Source organism: Chrysemys picta, chromosome 11 (assembly GCF_011386835.1).
Source record: "Chrysemys picta bellii isolate R12L10 chromosome 11, ASM1138683v2, whole genome shotgun sequence".
Lineage (NCBI taxonomy): Eukaryota > Metazoa > Chordata > Testudines > Emydidae > Chrysemys > Chrysemys picta.
The window spans coordinates 79,515,888-79,541,704 of NC_088801.1; the positions used below are offsets into that span (position 1 = coordinate 79,515,888).

At 54.5% G+C, this 25,817-nt stretch overlaps 2 protein-coding genes across 4 annotated transcripts in view; both read left to right on the forward strand.

Moving 5' to 3' along the window:
- LOC135974425 (lanosterol synthase-like) overlaps window positions 1-10,217 on the forward strand; it is a 16,026-nt gene extending 5,809 nt beyond the window's left edge. The window contains exons 2-9 of the mRNA XM_065562295.1: window positions 310-448; window positions 1,211-1,256; window positions 2,668-2,789; window positions 3,358-3,454; window positions 4,461-4,596; window positions 6,942-7,050; window positions 7,900-8,018; window positions 8,594-10,217. Coding sequence (XP_065418367.1) covers window positions 310-448; window positions 1,211-1,256; window positions 2,668-2,789; window positions 3,358-3,454; window positions 4,461-4,596; window positions 6,942-7,050; window positions 7,900-8,018; window positions 8,594-8,656 — 831 coding nt within the window. The 3' untranslated portion in view covers window positions 8,657-10,217. The remainder of the gene's footprint in view (window positions 1-309; window positions 449-1,210; window positions 1,257-2,667; window positions 2,790-3,357; window positions 3,455-4,460; window positions 4,597-6,941; window positions 7,051-7,899; window positions 8,019-8,593) is intronic.
- Window positions 1-25,817, forward strand: part of LOC135972145 (microtubule-associated protein 2-like) — a 957,474-nt gene that overhangs the window by 254,373 nt on the left and 677,284 nt on the right. The gene's annotated exons all lie outside the window — the stretch shown is intronic.

Genomic DNA, 25,817 nt, shown 5'->3' on the forward strand with positions numbered 1-25,817 from the left:
TTCACACTCCTCTGCTCCCCTCCCATACCCTCTTCATCCCTATGCATGCTCTGCACAGTCGCTCTGTGCTGGATTTGGTGTCTGGTTGCTGGCGTTGCTACTAAGTATTGTGTGAAAGGCCAGTGCAGTGCAGGCCATGGGGGAGGTACACATACCCTGATTACCCGTGGGACTGCAGTGCCGCCATATCCCACAGCACAAGGCACTTGATTCTACTGGTGTCTTGGCCGCTGGCCATTCCTTGTGCGCGAGCTGGAGCAATGCTCTTTTAATTTGTGTCTGTCCCTGCTCCTCTTCCTTTCTTTGCAGAGTAAGTTCTTCAAGGCCTTGCCCCAGGCCTGCACAGCCCAGGAAGCAGCGTTGAATGGGATGAAGTTTTACTCTGGCCTGCAGGCGGAGGATGGGCACTGGGCCGGTGACTGCGGGGGGCCCCTCATTCTGCTGCCAGGTACGGTGGATGAAATGGCTGCGCCATGTGCTCTGAGCGGCAGCACCTCCGCACAGAGTTACCTGCGTAGGGATGGGATAGCGGGTGCCAAGCAGGGTCCGGCAGCGTGGCCAGGGTCTATGGGGTCCGTGGCGCTTGCTCTTTGCTTAGCTGTCTGGGGGTGATTCAGGGTCGGGCGCTGTCGCAGGCCTGGGCAGGGCAGCGTCTTGTCATTCCCCAGCACACTGGGTGCTGAACCTTAATGGCCGATCGTTTCCCCAAACAGTGACCTAGGAAATGCCCAGGCTGCATTGCACTACAGTTAATCCCCAGTGAACGTGTCTTTAATAATGAGCTGACGTCTGTTGTGAAGCACCAAGAACTACCCAGCCAGTTAAATCCCCCGTCTGGTTTTGCCGAATGGGGGCGGGGTCCTTTGGTGCAGTTCTGACCCCCACAGCCTGTTCCATCGCGGGGGCTGAAGCCGGGGAAGCTAGGGAAGGTCATGTGGTTGTTACAGTCTGATGTGCATTCTGTCTGGATGGCCCTGATGACACTTTTGGGTTCCAGCAGATGACGACCTTGGAGCCATTTAGCCTGGGGTTGTAGCTGCTCCCTGTTAGCTATACGTGCAGTGCTTACTTGGGACTCCTAGCTACAGTGATTTCTCATGTCCTGTGCTGACCATGAACAGGACACATGCTTCTCTGAACCAACTAGAGTGTCCCTAGTCTGAAATCAGGGGGTGGTTTGGCCTAAAGGGCGGACTGTTTTGTCCAACAGGTTTCCTGATCACCTGCCATGTTGCCAAGATCCCGCTGCCAGAAGAGTACAGGAGGGAGATGGTGTGTTACCTGCGCTCGGTGCAGCTTCCGGATGGAGGCTAGGGCTTGTGAGTAGCAGAGAAGTTCCTTTCTCCTTATTCCTGCTGCATTTGGGCGGGTTGTGCATTCCAGACCCAGTTGACCAGGGGAATGGTTCCTATCTGTCTGTCCCTGTACAAAACAGTCAGTGAAAACAGTATAGAAATCTCAGAAGCCCCTTGCAAGCACAAAAGCCAGTTCCATTCCTGAGATGTCTGCCTCGAGCGTTGTTATCTGCTCTGATACAGCCTTATATCTCAGACATTATTGCCAGACATTAGGTCCTGCTCCACCTGCTTTGTGCTTCCCCTTACTAGCCCTCCCCGGGTCATGGCATTCCTGGACGGCGCAGAGCTGCTGTAGCGGCTCGAGGTGTGTTAATGGGGTGGGCTGCTGGTCATTAAATACACTCGGGGAAGGAGGGCACAGAAACAAGGTGAGGGAAGCCTTCCAGCAGGCAGGGATGGACTGCCGGGAACATTGCTGGGGTGGTGTCAGGGCTGGTCTGCAGAGGCATTCTGGCTGTTATGTGCATTCTGTCTTGGCTTCACTGGAGAAGAGTGTCTTTCCCGTCTCTAGGAGGAGGGTCTGTGATCAGAGGCCTTGGTGAAAGGGAAAGAAATCATGGTAGAAACGTACGCCTGCACTGCCAGCTCTCCGCCATTGTCTAGGCAGGTTTCCCTATTCCAGCGGAGGTGAGGGGGACCCAGAGGAGCACTAGGAAACGAGGGAGAATGTTCAAAACTGGCTCATTTTCTGTGTCTCGCCTTCAACCTATTAAACAAAATCCCTGAAATCCCACCAGCCCCCAAGCTGGCCCCTGGGAGGGAAACACTCTGATTTCATTAGCAAATCAAGCCCCGCTTCATCGGCATTTCTGGGGTGACTTTAGCTCCGGCAGTGCCGCCGTACTGAATCACACAGCAATGCAACGGTGGGTGTTGGAAGTACTCGGCGTTGGCGTCATTCTGCCCCCCATTGCCTTGACGAGAGCACTTGCCTATGGCTTCAGCGGGGACAGGCTAGGCCATGGCTGAGTGCTTCTGAAGCTCCCCCGCAGCATCCAGAGCTTGGCCTGGTGCTCCCTTACATGTGGGAAACGGCTCAGAGCTATGCTGAGAGCTGGAGCTGCAGTGCCGTGGAGGCCAGCACGTGGCGTGACCAGAGCCCTCCTTCACCATGGGGAGACCACTAGAGTGAGGGGCTGGGAGCATTTCGTTCCCTTTTCCCAGCAGCATGGCCCAGGGCGGTTGCTTTTCAGTTAGTTTGCTCAGTTAGCTCTAACCCCCTGGGTAGGTTTGCCCCAATAAAACCAGTCTCGGTTGATTGCACGAGCGCTCGGCCATGTCTGACTTCCCTGCTCTCTGTATGTGGCAGGCACGTGGAAGACAAATCGACGGTGTTTGGCACAGGGCTCAACTACACGTCCCTGAGGATCCTGGGGGTTGGGCCGGATGACCCGGACCTCGTGAGAGCTCGGATCAACCTCCACAGCAAAGGTCAGCATGTGGCTGGAGCTCTCCGGCATCCTGTCCTCCCCCCAGCACCATGGGGCTGGGACTGTTGAGAAGGGCTTGCCCAGCTCCGAAGGGGTGAGTGGTAGGCGAGGGGACATGCGGCCAGAGTGGCATGAGCCTTTGCAATGGCTTGTCCTTGGCTGTATGGCAGCATGTGCAGTTCGCACGTTAGTTTCTGCCCTGCCGCCCTTAGCTTCTCCCAGCGTGGCCTGGCTGTCGCAGCACGTGTGGCATGTCACAGCCCATGCTGCATCCTGCTGTGCCAGCACCCTGCCGCGCTTACCTTCTGGGGTGACGGTGAAACCTCAGCTCCTTCACTGGTTGCAAACGCTTCCCAGGTGTCGTTTCTGAATGGCTGTGTCTGTCGGTGTGTAGTGCCCGTTGTGTGCCCGCCGCACCGGCCTGCCGCTCTCCAGGGTCCCTGGCCTGCCACACGACCAGACCAGACCAGGATTCAGGAGCCTCTGTTCATGCCCTGTCACATGGCAGGGTCCGTGTCCCTGGCCCCCGTGGCTGCCGTCAGAGCCCAGATCTGTGTCTGTCTCTCCAGGGGGTGCTGTGGGAATCCCGTCCTGGGGGAAGTTTTGGCTGGCCGTCTTGAACGTTTACAGTTGGGAGGGAATGAACACGCTGTTCCCTGAGCTGTGGTAGGTGCTATTCTGTATCTGCAGAGTGTATTGATTTTCAGTCCCAAGCCACAGCCCTGTCCCCTCGCAGCAGCACCCAGCAGAGAACCCGACGCCGAATACCAGGGACCTGAGAGTAATCCCCGGCCTGCACCAGTCCCCCATTCTCCCGCTCAGCCTGGGCCAGGAGGCTTCGGGCACGGAAACCAGGCACCATTCCTGGCACGGGGCATGGGCTGATGTGGGAGGGATGTTCTGTTGATGACCTTCCCTCCCCCATCCAAGCTTGGCCCACCTGCTCGACCACCAGCCTTCCTGCCCTCTCTGCCCGCCTCCAGACCCACACGTTGCGCTCTCCCCAAGTCCCTCCCTCCTGGGGCTGAACCTGTGCTGGGTCCTGACATGGTTCCTCCCCATTTGGCATGCCACGGCTGTCCTTGTCCTGGAGCTGGGCGTGCCGCAGACTCCCCCAGCCCTCAGGGACAGCTGGTGCCCGAGCTGGCCGTGGGGCCAGGAGCAGGGGGCAGTGTGAAGCGAGGGAGTTCAGGCAACTGGCTGATTACAGGGAAACTAGTGGCAGCATTGCCCACTGGCATGTTCCCCGCTGGAGAGGCTGTTTATTCCCTGCGCCTCCCTCCGCACCCCGTTAACACGAACCACAGGGAATCAGATGCAGTCTGTCTGCAGAGGCCCTGTCCAGGATAACAGCCTCGCTGGGTTGCTGGGAGAGCCCAGAACGCTGTCCTCGGGCTGGAGGAGACAGTCTCCTGGCTCCAAACGAGGGCTCCAGCTTCTCTTCCAGGTCCCCCACACCCCACGAGCATGGAGCAGCGATTGCCTGGGGTCGGTGCGTTGTCCTGTAGGGCTGCTCTAACGCTGAGGCAGCGGCTATCCTGGGCCCCGGGTGTCTCCTGGGCACATTACCCCTCTGACTGCCCACACCCCTGTCCTTAACTGTGCCGTGTCCCTGCGGCTCCCCACTCCCCATCCCGCACGCTGCTGACACCGTCCCTCTGTTGTGTGACAGGCTGCTCCCGGCGTGGATGCCAGCCCACCCCTCCACACTGTGGTGTCACTGCCGCCAGGTGTACCTGCCAATGAGCTACTGCTATGCCACGCGCCTGACTGCCGAGGAGGATGAGCTTGTCCAGAGCCTCAGACAGGTAAATGAATTCCCTGAGCACCCTCCCCACTCCTCACCCTGTGTAACGGTGGCCTGGAGACCCTTCCCACCATGGCCCAGCTGTGGCTAGTCGCATGGACCCGAATCTCCTCATTGGGCGCAAATCCCAGGGGCTGCAGCCCCTGGCAGTGCTTTGGTGGAGATCCCTGTGGACTCGTTGTGATGTGATCCCCACATCAGCCCCTTGTTCCCCTGTCCCACCAGAGCTTCTGGGTCTTCCCCTTGCCTGGGCACTAACTGCGACGGCCCTGAGCCATGTCTCAGCAGCCCCGTGTCTGACACCTCTGTCCCTCATCTCTGTTACCAAAGAGGAGCACAGGGGTGGGAATCTCCCCTCATTCTCTGTGGTGAATCATAGAATATGAAGGGACCTCAGGAGGTCATCTAGTCCAACCCCCTGCTCAAAGCAGGACCAATCCCCTGACAGATTTTTGCCCCAGATCCCTAAATGACCCCCTCAAGGATTGAACTCACAACCCTGGGTTTAGGAGGCCAATGCTCAAACCACTGAGCTATCCCTCCGCCCTGAAGACTTTAGCAACCCTGCTGCTCAGTGTCTCGTCCTCTCTGGTTGTTCCACTCACCCTCTGCTGATCTAGCAGGGCCAGCGACTCTCACCAGCTTTCTGGTTCTCCGAGACTTACAGAAGTTCCTATTTGCTGCTGGCCATTCTGGTTCCCTCTGAGCCTCCTTACGCCTTCCCTGTCACAGCTGATGCTTCTGTACGTTGACGTAGTGTGGGCTGCATTTCTGCTCCTTCAGGGGGATGTTGCTTGAGTGAGCCACGTGGTCCTTCCATGCTTTCCCTTTCGCTTAGGGCTGAGGTACGACTGGCCCGTGCTGAGGTACGACTGGCCCGGGCTGGGTTGGGCCCCTCGATGTCGGTATGGGGCCACTGGCATGTTACCTCTGTGCAGCATCCCAGCTCTCGTTAGCAGATGGAAAGGCTCTGCCTTCATAGGTGCAGTAGTAACAGGAGCTGCATGGAACCGATGCCCTGCTGTCTGCGTGACGACCCAGAGCTCGATTCATCACGTCAAGGGACCGGTAGATCCTCTAGTCAGGCTCCTGTGTAATGCAGGCCAGAGAATGTCACCCAGTTACTCTGGACTGAGCCCAGCGACGTGTCTGGCTGCAGTACAGCATGCCCTCCAGAAAGGCAGCCAGTCGGGACCTGAAGACATCGAGAGATGGAGAGTCTGCTAGTTCCCTTGGCAGCACATTCCGGTGGTTGATCACCCTCGTTGTTCACTGTTCGGGCCTTATAGCTTCAGCCACTGGTTCTTGTTCTGCCTTTCTCCGCCCTTCGGTACCTGGTATCTTCTCCCTGTGAAGGTTCTTCTACCAGTCACCTGCCAGTCTTATTTCTGATACTCAGTGGTGAGGACAGTCACGGGGGGCCCGGGAGTGCCCACCTTAAACAGCCCGTGTAGGCGCTGCATTAATGCTCTTCCAGTGCTGGTAACCTTGGCTGATGGCAGGGGTGGAGGGAACCCTATGGGGCAGGAATTGGGGTGGGCTTTGGGGAAGGAAGGAGAGAGCTGGGAGGGCAAGGTAGGAAGGAAAGCCAAGGGCAGAGTGTCTGGGGTCGTGCAGGGAGCAGGCTTTCCCTGTGAATGCCATGGCAAGGTATTTGCCACACACTTGTTCACAATGCCTAAGGCCTGCACTTTCCAAAGGGAGGAGTGATTTTACGGAGGCCCCATCGGCCCCCTGGGAGGGGTCTGATTTGAGAGCGCTGAGCCCTGCCCTTTGTGAATCAGACTTGGTGTCTCAGGCTGGGCACCTGACACTCCTAGGCCTGAAGGGGAGTTACGCCTTAGGGGCTGTCTTCTCCCTGCCCACTGGGCTCCGGGAGCCCTGCTGTGAATTGGAGTGGGTGGAGTCCTGCACACAGGCCTCCAGCCAGAATTAAGCCCTCCCTATTGCATGAGCATGCTCCAGCATGGTCCCCCCATTCTGGCCTGTGTGGGCCCTGGACCCCCCCCCCCTTTCGGGCTGTGTGCCCCCCCAGGCCACATGGGGCCCCGGTGCCCCCCTCAGGTGCTCTGGCACTATCTGAAGGTGCTTTCTCCTCTTGTTAACTCTCCTTAGCAAAGGGTGCTGGGAGCAGCTCACACATGGGCCCTGTCCCGGTGGCTGGTGTGGAGCCACAGAGCGGGCCAGGCAGCGCTGCCCTCCGTCCCCGGTGCTGCCCTGCGTGCTCCGTGCTGTACTCCCCCTGGCTGCCAACGCCACCAGCCTGACACTTGCAGCTGTCTCATGGGTCTGCTCCCATGACGCGCTAGTGAGCGGATGGCTAATCTCCCGCCTGCTCCCTGCCAGGAGCTGTACGTCCAGGACTACTCCAGCATTGACTGGCCGGCTCAGAGGAATAACGTGGCTGCCTGCGATCTCTACACCCCACACAGCTGGCTGCTCACACTCGCCAATGGTGAGTAGGCCACTGGCTGGGCCTGGCCAGGGCAGGGCGGGGGATAGTTGATGTGCAGGTTGTTTTCTGACCCCACTGCCGTGAGTCGCTGGCGGAGTTGAGAGCTGCCCCATAGCCTCACATCCAACCCCAGTGCAGCCCCCAAGCTTCCTGTCAGCCTTGCCCTGCCCGTGGGATCTCAGAGTGGCCAGGGACCAGAAGCTGGCAAGACTGTACATTACTAACCCGGGAGGGAATGCTTGTGCCTGACAAAGCAGTGCCCACCTGGCCTCAGCATGGTGCCACAGTTACTGCCCTGCCCAGTGGGCACGAGGGCGATCTGTGTGCGGCATTGGCTCGCTCACTTCGGCCATGAGCCAGCAGCAGCCACCTGGGTCCAGCACGTAGGAAAGGCGCTGGGCTCTGTGCTGATTGCCGCTGGAGGAGGCTGAACCCAGGCCCATCCTGACTGTCTGGTGCCATTGGTGCCGAATCAGGGCTCATAGAACAACTCCAAACACTCTGTCTCTGAGGTGTCTGCGGAGGCTGAGTCCAGCGTGGGCTGTGTGCTGGGGCACTGAGTGAATCTTAATACCTCGGGTTCTGTCCCCCACTCAGCAGCTTCCCACCTTCCCTCTGGTCCTGTCTCGGGCTGAGCAGCAGTGAAACAACCAGGGTTCAGTCCAGGTGTGGAGCGTTCTGGGGCTGTGTCCCTGGGGCTCTCGCCCTGCTCCCCCCAGAGCCCTGGCCAGCTGGGGAAGGGATGGGGGGAGCTCTCTGGGGCTTGGGGCCAGGCCCTGCTCGCACAGGAGTTGGAACCAGGCAGCTGGTAAGAGTTTCCTTATTGTGTCTCTCTTGTTCCCGTCTCAGCCATCCTGAACGTGTACGAAGCCCACCACAGCGCCCGGCTGAGGCAGCGAGCCATCGCGGAGCTGTACGACCACATCAAGGCTGAAGACAGATTCACCAAGGCCATCAGCATTGGCCCGGTAGGCTGCTCGTTACCGTTCCCAACGAATCAACGGAGCTGGCTCCAATTCCTGCCCAGGTGCGGGAGAGTCCGGCCTGGGACTCCCCAGCTCTGCACAGATGCCCTGCTGCTGGCACGTAACCATAGCAACCAGCAATCCAGGCAGGCTCAGGGCCTGCTGTGCTGGGCGCTGCACACAGGAGAGTTCATGGCGGATGACAAGGGCATGAGCAGGCTGGCAGGAGAGGAGAGCGTGAGCAACCGCTTGGACATTGTACAGTGGCAGTGGAGGCTGGGCGTGCCAGATGCCCCGCTCTGCAGAGTCTTTGCTGGGGACAGCTGGGGGGTGTGGAGTCAGCTGGTGGAAGGCCGTGGCTGGAGAGTGATCTCCTGCCCTGTGATGGGGAACAGACATGGGGATGCCAAGGGGTCCGTTCTGTGACCAGAGCCCCATGTAGACGTGCTCGCTCGTCTGCAGACAGCCCCCAGCCTGGGGTTTGCTCTGGGGCTGGTCACGAGGTCAGGTCATGCGGTGCAGGCCCAAGCCAAACACCACTGCGCTCTGCAGGGGAGTGACGCCTTCTCTCTCGGCAGATTTCCAAGACCATTAACATGCTGGTTGGCTGGTACGTGGATGGGGATGTTGGGGTCCACTAGGCATAGCTACCAGGTAACTCGGGAGAGTGGAAGGCCAAAAGTGCCGATGAAGCTCTTTTGCTCTGGGCCTATGTGACGTTATTGACATAAACTGGGACCGTATAGATCATTGTTGCAACCAAGGTCCTGTAGTGGCATGCAAATCTTGTATAAAGGGGGTCAAATGGGGTGTCTAGGACAAGGTTATGGTTTACTGGTTATGATTATGCTGTCTATATGTGTGTATCAGTTTTGTAGTCGAAGTTATGAATATTGGCTCTATACTGTCTGTATGGCAAACTTATGCTATGCTTCTGGGTGACATCCCAGACAAGCTGAGATTAGCTCTGCCTAGCCTGCTTGATGGCCCATTAAGGACCATCAGTTATACAATGGACCCATTGAGAGAAGGCAGATACGCCTTGTAACTCAGCAAAGTATGCAGGGACTGGCCCATGTGACTCCAGACTCCATTTTGCTGTAATTTTCCACAGTAAGAACAAAGAGGTGTTCTTACACCTGGAAAAGACTATATAAGGCTGATGCCTCATCTCCATCTTGTCTTCAATCCTGCTTCGTACCTCTGGAGGAACTTTGCTACAAGCTGAAGCTTTGAACAAAGGACTGAGGACCCATCCCAGCGGGGGATGTATTCCAGAGACTTGATTTGAACCTGCAGTTTATTCCATCGCTGCTGCAAGCCTGAACCAAGAACTTTGCCATTACTGTATGTCATTGATTCCATTTAACCAATTCTAACTCTCATCTCTATCTTTTTCCTTTTATGAATAAACCTTTAGATTTTAGATTCTAAAGGATTGGCAACAGCGTGATTTGTGGGTAAGATCCGATTTGTATATTGACCTGGGTCTGGGGCTCGGTCCTTTGGGATCAGGAGAACCTTTTTCTTTTACTGGGGTACTGGTTTTCATAACCATTTGTCCCCATAACGAGTGGCACTGGTGGTAATACTGGGAAACTGGAGTGTCTAAGGAGATTGTTTGTGAGACTTGCGGTTAGCCAGGGGGTGAGACCGAAGTCCTCCTAGTCTGGCTGGTTTGGTTTGCCTTAGAGGTGGAAAAAACCCCAGCCTTGGGCTGTAACTGCCCTATTTGAGCAATTTGTCCTGAGTTGGCACTCTCAGTTGGGTTCCGCCAGAACCGCATTGTCACAGCCTATCTGAATCCCCAAACCCCATCTTGGGAACTCTCACCTACTTCTCTGCTAACTGTTTACATGCTCTGAAGTAGGCTGAAGCAGAAATGTAATGTCAGCTTTTTAGCAGATGGCTGCAGTTTCACTCACACTAGCAGAAATAATAGAGATAAGAAGCGGGGCAGTTAGTTTGCAGGCGTCTAATCCTAGGTCGCAAAGACTGAGAAAGTTTTCTCACAAGCTTATGTAGAGTTTATTGTAACAGTTGTCCGGAAGGGAGGGATAAGGAGGAACAGCCAGACAAAGAGATGTATGCAAACAGTTTGGAGTATAAAAGGTAAAATTTGTTTGTATTTGTTGCACTGGATTTGAGACATGCTGGTCTCCTAGTGCCATTTCAGAGCTCTGAAATAAACTTGGCTTGCTTTCTCCCCTCGGTGTCTTTATTGGTGCCAAGCACACCGGGTGACGGACCATTGTTGTCCCCTCGAGCCCTTTAGGGCGGGCAACAGGGAGAGCTCTCCAGCCTTCCAGGAGCATGTCTCCAGGATCCCTGATTACCTCTGGTAAGGCCAGGCCCATGAACCTCCCTAGCCCTGGAGACAGCGCAGGGCTCAGCTAGAGAGAGCCACTCTGCCCCGCGTGGGAGTCCCCAGGCCCTAGCAGGGAACCTGCTGCCCAGACCTGCCATGGGGGACCCCGCTCTGCCCCCAGGGCCACCATGCTGCGTAGGCCCCACGAGCAGGGAGTTCTGTGCAGGGGACATGCGAACGGGGGGGTCTTGCACTGATCAGCAGCCAGCTCCAGACACTGGCTCCTTATTAGTGAGTCCCACTCGCTCCAGTTCTCCCAGTCAGGCTGGGAAGGGGCAGGCCAGGGCCCCCGGGGAACCTGCTGCAAGGCTGCCCCTGAAGCTCAGTACTCCGTGCCCCAGCAGCAGTGTTAGACGCCTGGGGGCTGTGGGAGGTTGGGGACAGCACCACGCTCCCCAGGCTGCTGCAGTGATGTGCTCTCTCTCCACGCAGGCTGGGACTCGACGGCATGAAGATGCAGGTAAGGCGCTGTGGCCCTGGCAGTGACCGCAGGGACCCTGGGCACCCTCTCGCTGCTGCTGAGGCAGCTCGCAGGGCTGGGCAGGGACCCCTTACCCAGGGACTGAGCGCGTACTGCAAAGGGGGTCTCGCCAGGTTGCTCTGCCTCGGGGGATCTGCCACCCCTGCAATGTCTCCCTTTGCTGACGGGCTGTTAATAGTCATAGGACCAGCCCTGGCCCAGCTGTGCGGCTCACAGCAGCAGCTTCTCCCGTCCCTGCTCCTCCTCCTGGCAGAGGGTAGAAGGGGTTGGTATCAGGAGCAGTGTGTGTCAGTGCTCTCGGGCAGCTGCTTCCCCTGCACCTCTGGGGGGTGCTCTGCACCCGCCATCCCGTGCCCAGCCCCTTCGCTCCGGCCTTCCGCCCCTGCCACACACGCATTGCCCCTGGGGTGGAGCCTAGGGGAGGAGTCCCGTCCTGTCCTGTCTCTGCTGTGCGGTTCTGGCCCTACGTTAGCGGACAGCCCCTCTGCTACCTGCGCTGGGGGCTAGAACCGAGCACTAACGGCTGCTTGGCCCCTGCTGAGTGTCCAGCAAGGAAAGGGGCTGCGTGCTGCTCCCCCATGCCCTGGCCACGCAGGCCTGCTTCTCTGTCCCACTTCCTGCAGCTCAGTGTCTTCAGCTGCTAATGAAGAAGTGCGCTGTAGGGGCCGCGGGCTAGCCCTTCTGAAGGCCTGATTGAAATGAATGCTTGAAACGATTCCTCCCAGACCCCAGTGGATGTTTGTCCATCTCTCAGCATTGCCACACAAATCTCCACATTGTACCTCTTTACTCAAGAGAGGCTAAGAACTGGGATAGCTGGGGGGCTGCAGGTCAGGAGTGAGGGGCATGGACAGGGCTGTGTGGGGAGCCCAGGGCTGGGACAACATAGGGTTACCATATGTCCGTTTTTTCCCGGACATGTCCGGCTTTTTGGTACTCAAACCCCTGTCCGGGGGGAATTGCCAAAAAGCCAAACATGTCCGGGAAAATACCGGCCGGGCACTTCCTCGCCCGCGGCTGCTCTGCTCCTTCCCTGACTCGTCGGCTCTGTTTAAGAGCCGAGCTGCCCGAGCACTACCGGCTTCGGGCAGCCCCCTTGCCTCCAGACCCCAGCCGCCGGCCGGGCACTTCCCCTCCCGGGCTCCAGCTGCTCTGCTTCGGTGGCGCAGGGTCTGGAGACAAGGGGGCTGCCCGAAGCCAGTAGCGCTCGGGCAGCTCGGCTCTTAAACAGAGCCGAAGAGTCAGGGGAGAAGCAGAGCAGCTGGAGCACAGGAGGGGAAGTGCCCGGCCGGGGGCGCAGGGTCCGGAGGCAAGGGGGCTGCCCGAAGCCCGAGCGCTACCGGCTTCACGATTTGCCGGGCAGCCTCCAGACCCTGTGCCCCCGGCTGGGCGCTTCCCCTCCCGGGCTCCAGCTGCGCTGGGGAAGCACCAGCCGGGGGCGCAGGGTCTGGATGCTGCCCAGCAAACCGTGAAGCTGGTAGCGCTTGGGCAGCCCTTTTCGCGTGGCTGGGAGGGAAGAGGGAGAGTTAGGGTGGGGACTTTGGGGAAGGAGCGGGGAAGGGGCAGAGTTGGGGCAGGGAAGGAGTGGAGTTGGGGCGGAGACGGGGTGGGGAAAGGGGCGGGGCCAGGGCCCCGTGGAGTGTCCTCTTTTTTTATTTTTTAAATATGGTAACCCTAGGACAACAGGGGGGCTGCAGGTCAGGAGTGAGGGGCATGGACAGGGCTGCGTGGGGAGCCCAGGGCTGGGACAACAGGGGGGCTGCAGGTCAGGATTGAAGGGCACCAGCATCCAGGCTGGAAACAGTTGGAGGGCCAGGCAGGCTGCGGGGCAGGGAGCCCACCAGGACTGTGGAAGCAGGCGCTGGAGGTTAAAACAAGCCCACTGACGACTTCCATTTAGTTTTGCTGTGAGCGCTGCTGTTTGCTAGACAGAGGCAGCAGCCGCCCTGCATAATGCCAGATAAGCTCATCTGGGCTGAACAATGAGGCGCCCGTGCATCTGGAAGGGCAGGTGCGATTTGCCTGCACAGCCCTCCCCAAGCAGGGAAACCTCTACCCTCCCCAGGGCTGGTTCAGCTTTTAAAAGCTCGATGCATTTCTTGGCCCTCCAGCTGCTGCCCAGGTCTCCTCTCTCTCACCGGCCCCTCCCCCATCTAAAATAAATATTTAAAGACATCACAAGGAAAGAACGTTTCCTGCCTCCATCAATAAAGCAGACTCCGCCCCCCCCCAGCTTTCCAACACTGACAGCACCCACCCACCCCACCCTGCCCTGGCTGCTTCCTCACGTCTCGCTGCTTTCGTGCCTGCTGTTCCCATCTAGTAATGCAGGGGAAGCCACCTGGGAACCCCCGGGCCAGGCCCCTGCAATCCCATCCCACCCCAGCTGGCTCTCAGGTGGGGCTGCCCCCAAAAGCGACATCCTCGGGGCATGTTCCGGAACTGGGAGTGACGCTAACTGACCCCACTCGGGGCTAATGGAGTTTTCCACCCAAAGGTGGGTGGGGTGCGTGGACAGGGAGGCAGGGATTTGCAGCCCTCCTCTCTGCCAGATGGGGAGTGGGATCAGAGACCCGCCTGTGCTCTGGGTACAGCCGGCGAGCCTTGAACTCAACGGGCCTGATCCTGATCCCACGTACACTGAGTTTACCCCCATGTAAACTCACTTCAGTTGGGCTACTCCTCGTTTACACCAGCTGGAGATCAGAATCAGGCCCAGTGCACCTATTGTGGGGTTGAGAAGGAAAGAAAAACAAAGAGAGAGAGAGAGAGAAAACCCCATGCAATCAGATTAGTAGGAAAGAAAACGTCAAATATACAGAATCCAGCCCCAGAGTAAAGACTGGCCCCCACTTTTGAAAGGAAAGAACCAACCAGTGCATTCAGATTTGGACTCTCTGCACTTTCTCCCTGCCTGGGTGGATGCACCCACCAGCTGGGCACAGGCAGCCCTGCTCCAAGCACAGATGAGCTCTGGGATGATGATAAGGAGCTGGCGCCCAGCTGTTGGGGTGGAGCTGGGCGTCTCTCTTGGAGTGGTCCAGTGGCTACCACTCCTGGATGCTGCTACAGGCACTGGAGCCTGCATCTCGCCAAGCAGCAAAGCAAAGTGGGCCCTCCCAAGGGGTGAGAGCGAGCCAGCACGTGGGAGTCAGACAGGACACACAGACAAAGAGGGAGCCTGCAGCTGCACACACCCAGTGACGGGGAGCCACTCTGCTTGGGGGGGGGGGGGTGTTCATCCGGTTCTGGGGCTGGAGAAACCCAGCCCTGGGGAACCTAGGTCCTGCAGGATAGCTCCATTGGGAAGGGACTTGCAGAAGGGAGAAGTAGAACTCCATATAAAAACACAAATGACACAAACAGTACACTGATAGAATTACAGAATCCCCTTCCCCAGAAGAGTAACCCGAATAAATGAGCATACCCCAAAGTAATGAGCAAATCTTTTAACAAGACCCAATCCACCCAGTCCTAATTGCAATCCATTCATAGTCAGCCATGTCAAGCAATGATCCCCAGCCCTACATCTCCAGGGGACTGTGTGTGGACATGCACTGCTGTCCTCTGTTGCACAAAGCACATCAGACCAGATTAAGTATCTATTAGATTTTATTGTTTTCCTCTGAATAGCGGAGGAGCTGCTCCTTTCCCTCCTCAAGGGCTGCATTTCCGGAGCTCAGGGTCATGGGCCCCATTTCCAACTGCCACAGGTAAGTGGGTGGCTAACGAGTGTGATGCCGCCTGCGTATCCATCCATGGAGCATTATGAATGGATCTGCAGAGCAGTGGGTTCGAGAGGAACTTGATTAATGGCAGGAAAATGCCAAACAGTCTAAAAACAATAAAACTGATAAACCCTGGGATGAAATGTAGCAAAAGCCATTCCTATCCGCTCCGGGTTTCTGTCGGGATATTCAGAGGACCAGAAAATGTAAGTGGGTGATTTAAATTGTCTGCAGTTAATTTAACTTCATAGTTAATCCATGGACCACAAATCTTCAATTACTGGAAGAAACTCTTCCACTCAAGGGAGAAAAGTGAATGACGCGGGTGGAACTGAGACTGGATTGATTATAGCCTGATCAGGCGTATGTGTGACTTGGGTTTGAGGGCAACAGTCCTGAGGTTCGTTCTCATCATAAAAAATACCAGGCAGTTCGGCAAGATGATCTGTCCCCTGCGCAGGTCTAGAGTCGCCAAGGGTGCTGCAGAGCCGAGCAGAGCTGGATGCAGCAGCAGAGCTAAGCGGAGAGGGGCAGAGCAGAGGGCAGTTGCACATCAGGACTGAGAGTTGTGTGTTCAAGCCCATCACCCTCCAGGTGCATTGTTTGGACTGGACTAGCAGGGGCGTGGCAGGCCACGGAGGATGGGTGATGCCTTGACACAGAGCTGTGTTGATGGTGCCCGCTGGATGCTAGGGAGATGGTGGAATTTGTGGGCCCCTTCTGTTAGTGGGCATGCTGGCAGGGTGGGATTCAGTAGTATGGAAAACGGAAGTAGTATAAGGACCATACCACCAATCAAACCATATCATCTCCCCTTGGCCCCTTAAACCCCACCCCTTGACCCCTTAAGCCCCGACCACCTGTCACCTGAAGTCCCACCCAAGGCGGACACATGACCGGAAGCAAAGTGTGTCATGTGACCCCTCTAAGAACTCCTCCCACTTCCCTCTACCAATCAGGAGGGGTTTCAGCCACATAGGACTGCCCCGAGAGCAGATTTGACCAATCGGGGGTGTCCTGGGGCGGGGTGACCCGTCCGGAAGTGGATAATGTGACCTCTCTAAGAACTCTTCCCACCGCCCTCTACCAATCGTGATGGGTTTCGGTCGCATAGGACCGCCCCGAGAGCAGATTTGACCAATTGGGGGTGTTCCAGGGCGGGGTGACCCGCCCAGAAGAGGGTCGTGTGACCCCTTTAAAAACTCCTCCCAGCGCCCTCTGCCAATCAGAGTGCAGCACCATCACCCCATAAGCCCCAGCGCCCCAGCAGAAGAGGCCATCTTTTACCAAGAATGCGTGCTTTAGAAATCGTGGAAACATGGACTCCTTCACCACCCCCGTGAGAAATTTGGACTTTGTTTTAGCCCTGAGGGCCTTTGACCATCCGTGAAGAAAGCGCTACATCAGCGACAGTTCTGAGGAGGAGGAGGGAGCGAGCAAGGAGGGCCCTTTGGCCCAGGCGTTGATGGATACGCCGGAACCCGAAACCCAACTGCTTGTGAGACACCCCGATGAGCGTGGTGACCTCTTGTCGTCCACCCCCATGGAGGAGGAAGGCGAACACAGCTCGGGGGAGTCACCGGAGGACAAGGTGAATGGAAAAGACGTCACTCAGGTAAATGAATGATTAAGAAGTGACGGTTGATGATGGGGTGTAATGGGGTTAGGAACCAGCGGGTTGTGTAAATCTAAAAACAAGCAGTGGGGTGCTTACTTTCTTTTCTGAAAAATCTCTCAACAGCTCGACGATGCCTTTCTATAGGCCTTTGAGAACTTACACATCGGTAGCCCCGTGGGAGTAAATAGACATAAGCAAAAACAGCTGATGCATGATATGAGACACAGATATCAAGACGAAAATCTGGAAAAGGACAAAATGGAAGAATGAACCAGCTCAGACTTCCTTATGGAGTCCATTTTTACAGGCGGCTGTAAAAGGTCGTGTTAAACCAGGCGATTAATAAAACGTATTTATTGAAATGTGTCAATATGAATGTGTCCCCTTTCATATTTGTGTTAGTAAAAGACGGTGCCAGTAAAAGTCATGTCTAGGCAGCTCTGTTAAAGAAAATATGTTAAACCCCCAGCGAAGTTGGGAGCTTGAGCGCTATTTCTGAGATGGCCGCTGCTAAATCGTCAGAGGCCGAACATAGTCTAGCCCTCCTTTGCTGCGGGGACGATTTGCTAAGTAATTTTAAAAGGACCAGGTTTCTCTTTACACAGCTAGACATGATTTCGGTCAGCAACCCCAGCTGCTACAAAGGGGCCTGCCAATAGTTCATCTCTTTTTATACCAGGCTGTTGTTCTTTTCAAAGTATAAACCACTAGCCAGTCTGGAGGGAAAACACCAGCTCTTAGTCTATAAGCTTCTGGTGTGGAAGCATTTAAATCCACCACCAGGTAGCCATAAGGTCTTTTGGTAGCATCCTCAAAAGCTTCTAGAAAGAATTCAGCTTTGCAGGGGTACATTTGCCGAGCGAGCGTAGCGATTTGTAATTTATCCCTGGGGTTTTTGCGTTTAGATTAATCGTGTGACTCTTTTCCCCCTGACAAAATACGTTTTGAACTATAAACAATGCTCAGGTTTCTGTGATGCACATACTTGGTAAAACCTTTCTCGATTTCACAAGCAGAGTTCATCAGATCGTCTATGATAATCATATTTACTTGATTGGTAGGAAACAAACGGTCATCGTCAAAAGCATCAGGCAGCCCCTCCACAAAATTGATAAAGGGATATTTACAGAGCAGTTCTTTATACAGAGGTTGCCAACAACTGTAACACCACACAATATTCTCAAGCATAACAGATAGTGTTTGTTTGGCATTATCCAACACATTTTTTATAAAGTAACTTTTCCCGCAGTTGCTAGGCCCCGCGAGAATTGCAGAAAAGAGGTGTTTCCACCTCGTATCCATTTCTAAAAGCCGTAGGGCAGGGTTTTAAACCCTTCTTCTAGGACCCTCTTGTTGTAAACGACTTTCAAGTGAGTTTAGGACCCTGCAGTGGTGAGCAGCAGCTGGGCGGGGGGGTTGGGAATCCCAGTGGGGCCTGATTCTGGCAGTTAGGTGCCTAAACCATCAGTTAGGCACTTAAGCCCTTTGGTGAATCTGGCCCCAAGAGGTACCCTGAGTGATCAGTTCTAGGCACATCTTTTCCTTCAGTAACTGTCTAACGATGAAGTACGCATCGTAACCTTTGGAATTGTGAGCTAGGAACGTGTAGTCCTGGAACTCTTTGCCAATAAAGGTCTCAACAAACATAGAAAGACACTTGTTGCCCTTAAATTCCCAGGATTTTCCCGGCTTTAGAGACATAACAAAAATGTAATTGGGCGTGTGCAACCCAGTCTCCTCTGTGCATTCAAAATCATAAAAAAGATACTTTTCTGATGATTTGGGCTTTCTAAGGCTGTCCATAAAACACAGGTGACTGTCTACATCACCAGCGATCAAACCCTGACACTGCTTACAGCGCCTCCCTTTACACCTGTGCCGCTTGTCCACATAAGACTGACACTTATCACACAAAGTTTTAGACAGGCATTCGACTTGTTTTTTCGATGCACAGTCGACGTGTCCGTCTAAACACTCTTTGGATCGACAATACAGTCTACAGCTAGGACACCTCAGCTGCACGCCCATGCTGTCCAAGCACGTTACGCTCAAACAGAGGCGGCAACGATACCTGCAAGAGTGGTCGTGACTGTACTCCATGTGGCAAAACTCACAATAATTTTTCACACCAAACAACTTTTGCACATCCAGAACCCCATAGTAATGCTCATCGTGCAACAGGATGAAAAAAGTCTTGGGGTACACTGGGCCCCCCGTTTTAAAAAAGCCCCATCCACTTTTCGCCGCATACAGCACCACCTGTATATTGACTCCTAAATGCTCTTCAAACGTTGCTACGTCACTGAGCAGAACCTTTTTTTGATCTGACCACCCCAGTTTCTCCTGCAACTTTCTCGCCCCCGCTAATAATTCCACGTCCGTAGGTTTATGGTCGGACATAACGGCGAAGAGCCCACCCGCAACACACAGATTGGTACCGGTGTAAATCAGGTCTACTAAGCATTGTCTCTTTTTATGGAGGATTTGACTACCACGGATAGAATTTAAACCTCTACGAGCGCCCCCACCCCTGTTTTTTACAACTGTCACAACGAGGCGCAACGTCCCATCGAGATGCAGCTCTCTATTGCTCTGTAGCAGCTTTGAGGCCTGAGTTAAGAAATCCTCAGCAGACAGCTCATCCCTAGTTCTTCTGACTGAAAACAAAGAGTTAGTTAAATTTCGGCTCTCTAAACGTAACTGAACATAATCATCATAATCACCATTAACGTCATCTAGAACTAACTGTATTCCCCTGTGTATGGCTTCAACAACCTGCTGAGCTGAATTTATTCACTCAGGATTGACAAAACAAAATTCCTCACACTACACCGACACCCCAAATCTAGGTAATTCACGTTGCCAACTTCTCACTCTCTCCATATACACCTCTGCATTTTCAGGGTTACTTGGGGATTCCTCTATGGGACCGTTAGCGGCATCTTCTACATCAGATGCTATTTGAGAGTCAGACTCCGAGGGGCCTCCGTGAGGGTCATCAGGAGGAGACGGGGACCTTCTAGAGAGCCCTCTGGGGAATTTTCTAAATCAGACTCTGCGTGAGAGTCGGGTTCCACCTCCCCATTTTCAGACAAGCCAGTTTGAGAGCCTCCAGTAGGGGGCATCTCTTTTTGCTTTTTTCCTCATTACCTCTTTAGCCTTTTTAAAAATGTTTACTGAGACCCTGGCCTGGAACTTTTTGGCCGCCATTTGTTTGTCCACCAAGAGCTGTCCCCCCTTTTGTTTACACCTGAGCTGATGTGTACCCTTGAGGGTGCCCTTTTTACCCAGGCCCCTTTCCACAGCTAGTCACACCTGCTCAGAGCCCCCTTTTGGAAAAATTGAAGTATTTTTCAAAAAGTCACCTGCCAGAGCTTTTGCATTTTTGACGTGGTTTCCAGCTCTCCTTTCTTTTAGACCCCTGAGGATATAGCAGCCACCAGTATTCTGAACAAAGCCTCATATTTTCCCCAAATCTTCATCAGTTTTCTGAATGAAGCATCATACTTTTCCCAAATACTAGAATATGGGGGAGCTGTGACGAGCTTATGGTGTTGGGAGAATGGTCTGTCAGTCCTTGGTTTTTTATTCACAACCCCTAGAGCGCGTGCTCCAGGTTTGTGAATGTGTGTATTTTTGCTCACGTTCACAACCCCTAGAGCGCGTGCTCCGGGTTTGTGAATGTGAGCGTTTTTGCTCAGTTTTCTCAGGGCTTGGTGTGGTGGTGGCCGCTGAGGAACTGGAGTTGTGTTTGCGTGGTTGGTCTTTACCAGAATCTTTTGTTTTGTCCTTGGGTTTGACGTATATGAGGTTTGGACTGCCCTGATGCTTCATCTGCACTCTCGTGCTCAGGGCCGGCGCAACCCATTAGGCGACCTAGGTGGTCGCCTACGGCGCTACAATTTGGGGGGCGGCGACCGCGGCGGTATTTCAGCAGCGGGACCTTCCGCCGCCTCTGTGGGGGGGCGGCATTTCGGGGCGGGACCTTCCGCCGCCTAGGGCGGCAGAAAAGCTGGCGGCGCTCCTGCTTGTGCTGTTTTGTGTTAGCGTTGTTAAAGGTCTCAAAGCAGATTCCTGGTTCTTTGGCGGTTCTGGTGGAGGTGTCCCTGTAGCTTCGACTACAGCATTGTCAGGAAAGCTGCCCGTGCCTATGAGGGGGGAGAAAAGACATTTTACAAAACTGAACTTTACCATCTTTCTCACCCACACCTATGGATTTACTTAAAATACAAAACCTCATGAAACAAATAAGCAAAATATATTTACTGGGCTTCATCCATCCATCAGTCATTGATGCTGGTGAATTTTCCTTTTCAGCTGTCTCTTTCCTTTTTCTTCTGACCTTGTTTACCCTCTCGTGTTTTGACCGTACTGTGAAGCAAACAACATTATAAAACACATGAAACTGTCTTGTAAACTTAAAAAAATAAAATATTCGTTAGGGTGTTTTTCTATTTGAAAAGTCACAGCTTTAAAACAAAATCATCCATTTCAGGCTGTACAACAAACACAGGTTTTGAGTTTATTTCTACCGCTTTAAAAAACAAACCCACAAACATTTTTTAAAGACATCTCATTTTGCAAAATAAAAACCAAACTGCTTTTAAAATCCATTGAAAATACTTTTCAGTAAACCCACGTGCATATAAAAGGCACATGGTTGTTCTGTTCACCCCCACCCCACCCCCACCCCTGCCATGTGTGTTTGGGCCTTCAGGTTAAAGAACAAGCAAACATGTTAAGTTAGGATTACCACCAAATCCCTATACAACCTGTGCAATACCTGAAGTTTTTTTTTTTTTTAATTTAACAGTATTAAGCACATCTATAGTTAAAATGGTTTTTACCTTGGCCTGGTGGTGAAATGCAGCTTCAAGTTCCTGGTTCCATGCTAAACAGATCACACTGCAATAAAGCCAGGCACCATTATTTACTAAGACGGCATGGCGAAAGAATGGCATTATAGAATATCTATTTTCAGAGTTCAAATCAGGGCGCATACCTCCTCTTGCAGTCCAGCAGCAATTCAAGAGCGTTTCTGTTGAAAGAGACAGGCTCCAAGCTCCCTGAGGTTTTTACACCATCCTAACTCTTTGTTTCAAAATAGTCAGCAGGTTGATTGGCTCACCCCTCCCTAGCATTCCCTTTTGTGGTCTGGGCTGGGGGAATAAGTTGTCTGCACAACTGGGCTGCTTTTCTTTTCTTTTTTTTTTTCTTTTACTTCAAATACATTTTTCTGTAGGGCCTCTTACAGTACCCATTCCAAGTGGGGGCCCTTTGCAGATCTCAATGAATGTCTTGGGGCTTGTTTTTTATCAAGGTCCCCGCTGGCGCTAAATGTTCTTGGGTTAGGCACAGACACTGCATAGCATAACCTATGGCAATAACAGTGTTTAATAGGATTTCCAAGCACAGCTCAGCACACAGGCCCCGGAGTTTGCAGTTTATAGCCACTGAAGTCCAAGTCACACAGTCATGGTGCCGTTGGGCTGGCGCATCTATGACACAGCCCTCACAATCTTCAAAAAGCTTTTCCCTAAGGCAGTGATTAAGGACAGCATAAACAGCAACGCGTACAATAGTCCGCAGGACTTTTTTTACGCTCACGACATGGCACTGGCTCAGTTAGTTCCATGCCAAGCCTCCTCCTAAACTCCTCAGAGCCGTCATCCTCGAAGTCCTCTTCAACAATTTGTATCAGCGTTGAGCAGAACCAAGGTGGGCCCAGTTCATCTTCGCTGCTTGATGCAACGCTGTCCAGGGCCTCCTGTTCCTCTAGAAAGGCATCGTCGAGCTGTCGAGAGATTTTCAGAAAAGAAACAGTGTAAATTCCTACTGTGTTTTTTTAAATTTATACAACCCCCCCGCCCCCCGGTTCCTAACCCCATTACACCCCATCATCAACCATCACTTCTTAATAATTCATTTACCTGAGCGATGTCTTTTCCATTCACCTTGTCCTCCGATGACTCCCCCGAGCTGTGTTCGCCTTCCTCCTCCAGGGGGATGGACGACAAGAGGCCACCACGCTCATCGGGGTGTCTCACAAGCAGTTGGGTTTCGGGTTCTGGCGTATCCATCAACGCCTGGGCCAAAGGGCCCTCCTCGGTCGCTCCCTCCTCCTCCTTGGAACTGTCGCTGATGTAGCGCTTTCTCCGCGGATGGTCAAAGGCCCTCGGGGCGAAAACAAAGTCCGAAGTTCTCATTGGGGTGGTGAAGGAGTCCATGTTTCCACGATTTCTAAAGCACGCGTTCCTGGTAAAAGATGGCCTCTTCTGCCCCAGCACTGGGACTTATGGGGTGATGGTGGTGCACTCTGATTGGCAGAGGGCGCTGGGAGGAGTTTTTAGAGGGGTCACATGACCCTCTTCTGGGCGGGTCACCCCGCCCTAGAACACCCCCGATTGGTCAAATCTGCTCTCGGGGCGGTCCTATATGACCGAAACCCATTGCGATTGGTAGAGGGCTGGGGGAGGAGTTCTTAGAGAGGTCACATTATCCATTTCCGGACGGGTCACCCCGCCTCGGGACACCCCCGATCGGTCAAATCTGCTCTCGGGGCAATCCTATGTGGCTGAAACCCCTCCTGATTGGTAGAGGGAGGTGGGAGGAGTTCTTAGAGGGGTCACATGAACCCCTTCGGGATGGTTCACCCCGCCCTGGAACTCCCTCCTATTGGTCAAATCTCCTCTCGGGACAGGCCTACGCGGGTGAAACCCATTCTGATTGGTAGAGGGCAGTGGGAGGAGTTCTTATAGGGGTAACATGACACACTTTGCTTCCGGTCATGTGTCCGCCTTGACACCGGAAGTAATACCCCCCATGTGTGGGTCTTCCGGTGACAAGTGGTCGGGGCTTAAGGGGTCAAGGGGCGGGGTTGACGGTAGGGCTTTATACTACTACCAAACACCCTTGGAGGCCCTTGCCTTCCAAAAGGGTGGCTTTGTAAATTTAGTATCAGGTGGTCTTGAACGAGGGTCCTTGGACATTTGAGACTTCACTGTGTTTTGAAGTTTGGAGAAGGTTTGCCTGAGGCACATTAAGATCCGTTTGAGAACTGGAACTTTGTTCCTTGAAGGGGATGGTGTCCTAGCTCTGGAGGCCTTTTCTGGCTTTGGAGGAGAACCGTCAGGACTCCCAGTTGCTTTCTCCCCGGCTTGTGAAAGCCCTGTTGTACTTGTAGCAATGGACACCATCTTTGGTTGCTTGGTGAGGGCCGTTTTCCCCATTCCATCCTGCGTCTTGCTCCTGTCTGCTGGAAGGAGCCACACCACTGGCAGCTTGTTGTGGTTGGATGACGCTGAGGAGTCTCCTGGAGTCCATCGTTGTGGAATTCCATGGGATCTTCTGGGCAAGTCAGCACCTGCAGAGCCAGCAGGTCTCTTCCGTCGAACCTTATCGCACTTGCAGACTCTGATTGGCGGCTGGTCCCTGGAGAGCTTTGAATTCACAGTTCCATCGAACCCGTGTGGAGCCGTGATGTCTCGAAGACCATGCAGCTCAGCAGATACTTGTGTCTCCTCCTGAGTTTTCTGACCCTTCTCCTTTCCTGGATGTGCCTTGCGGCACAGCTGGCAGACTGAGACCTGGCCCGCCAAGGGGCGGGAGCTGCTCAACATTTCCATCAGGTGCTTGATCTGCAGGTCGTGCGCAGCCTGCCCAGCAACAAGAGAGTCAAGAATGGATCTTGTCAGGTGCCCAGAGCCTGGTGCCTCTGGGGCAACCTGGTGGCGTTGGGTCTTGGGACGATCTGCCCTGCTCTCACCTGTCTGTGCCCCTGGCCTCAGGCAAGAGCCTTCTCCCGAGATAACCTTCCTCTCCATGTGCAGCTCCAGCGTCTCTTCTGTCCCTTTGGTGCTGCTCATACCGGTAAGGGGCTTTCTCAACTCACTCCCATAAATGTGGAGTGTCGCTGCGATCAACTTCTCTGTTCCTGCGGTTTCTGGAGGTGGCAATGTCAGATCCACCCCTGCTGGCAGAGTGCAGCGATCTAGGTTAGCCTGGTTTCCTTCCGCACTCTCACTCCTGCCCATCTCCATGGTGGTATCTTCCACTGGCGTTGGAGGACGTGTGGAACAAGAGGAGCCTGTGCTTTGCTTCCCTGTCTGCAATACGCTGCCATGGTCTGGGGTTTCTTTCCCTGTCGAAGCTGCTGCCCCAGGATGCTTCCAGGAGTAAGACCTGGCCATTTGCTGCCTTCTGTTGGTGGGTAGGGCATGTACATCCTCCAGCCACCTCTGACAGGGGGCCCTTAGAGGCAACTGAATAGACCGAGCCTTCTTGGAACACACCTGAAACGGTGACCGGTACGGAGTCACGATGCCCCTGCAGGTAGGGTGAGAGAGCCGGCCTCTCTCCTCTGGGGAAGGAGACATGAACCTCCTCAGGGAATCCTGGATCCTCATGGGCAGTCCCCATCTTTGCTGCACTTGCATCTTTATAATGTGGAACTCCAGCTGCTTTTTAACGTCCCTCACAAGGAAGAGCAGCTCCACAAGGATGGGAACCACCTCAATCTCGGGCTTTGCCTTCAGGGAGGACAGCTTGGGAACCGGGGGTAGGAAAGTCCGCAGCGATTTCCACTGGGCATCCGGCAAACCCCACTCCTGCTGCAGCTTCTTCCACTGCGTGTGCCAGTCCAACTTCTCCCTGACCTCATCAAGCAGGAAATCGGTCTCCATCTCACTGAACTCCACACCAGCTCCCCTGGCTGGGACGGTGTGAGGCACCTTTGCCGGGGGCTCTGGGTCCAGGGTGAGCAGCCCCCACTGCATGACGAGATGCTTACGCCTTATGTGGAGTTCGATGGGGTGGGCAGGCTGTTGTCCCATCGTTGGCAATGCCGCTGTCCTGGGCTTGCCTGGCTCCCTAGGGGGGCGGAGTGGCCCAGGCAGGGCAGTCTCTCTCAGGAGGGGAGAATCTCTGTGCGACTCTCCCACCATCTTAGGAAACGCCTTCATTTGGATCTCCAGGCATTTCTGAGCCACGTGCTCCTGCAGCTTGACCACCGCCGTGGGCACAAGCCTTGCCATTATGGCATCAGGGGATGCCATGATCCTGTGGGCCTTTTGGGGCAGGGATCCCGAGAGGCACACACATGGTTCCTGGATCTCCTGGGCATGCTGAGGGCCCGCATCGGATCTCAGGGGTGTTGGGACCTTTGCTGTAAATCCACATTTGGGCCGATCTGTGTTGAATTCCCATTGCCGCTTGGTGTCCCGCTCCCCCAGCAATGGCTCCCCCAGGATGGGGGTTTGTGGAGCTGGAGGCAGAAGAGCTGTATGGGGTTTCTGGGGGGTGAGGGGTAAGCCCTGCTCGTGCTGGAGTCTCTTTGAGTGCACGTGACAGTCCAGCTCCTCCCGGACTTCATCGCTTAGGAAAAGGCCCCTGCTCATGTTGAACTTCACCCTGGGGTCTCTGTCCGGTGGGCGTAGAGCAGGGGCATTAGGGATCACCTGGGCCAGCGACTCAGTGGATAGGGTAGGTGCCCCCAGTTGGCTCTGCAGATGCTTCTGTCGGATGTTGAAGTCTGAGCCATGGGCTGACGTCTGGTCCAAACCTGTGGTCTGCTCTCGCCGGTCTTGTCTGCTGTGGGCAGGAGGCCTGG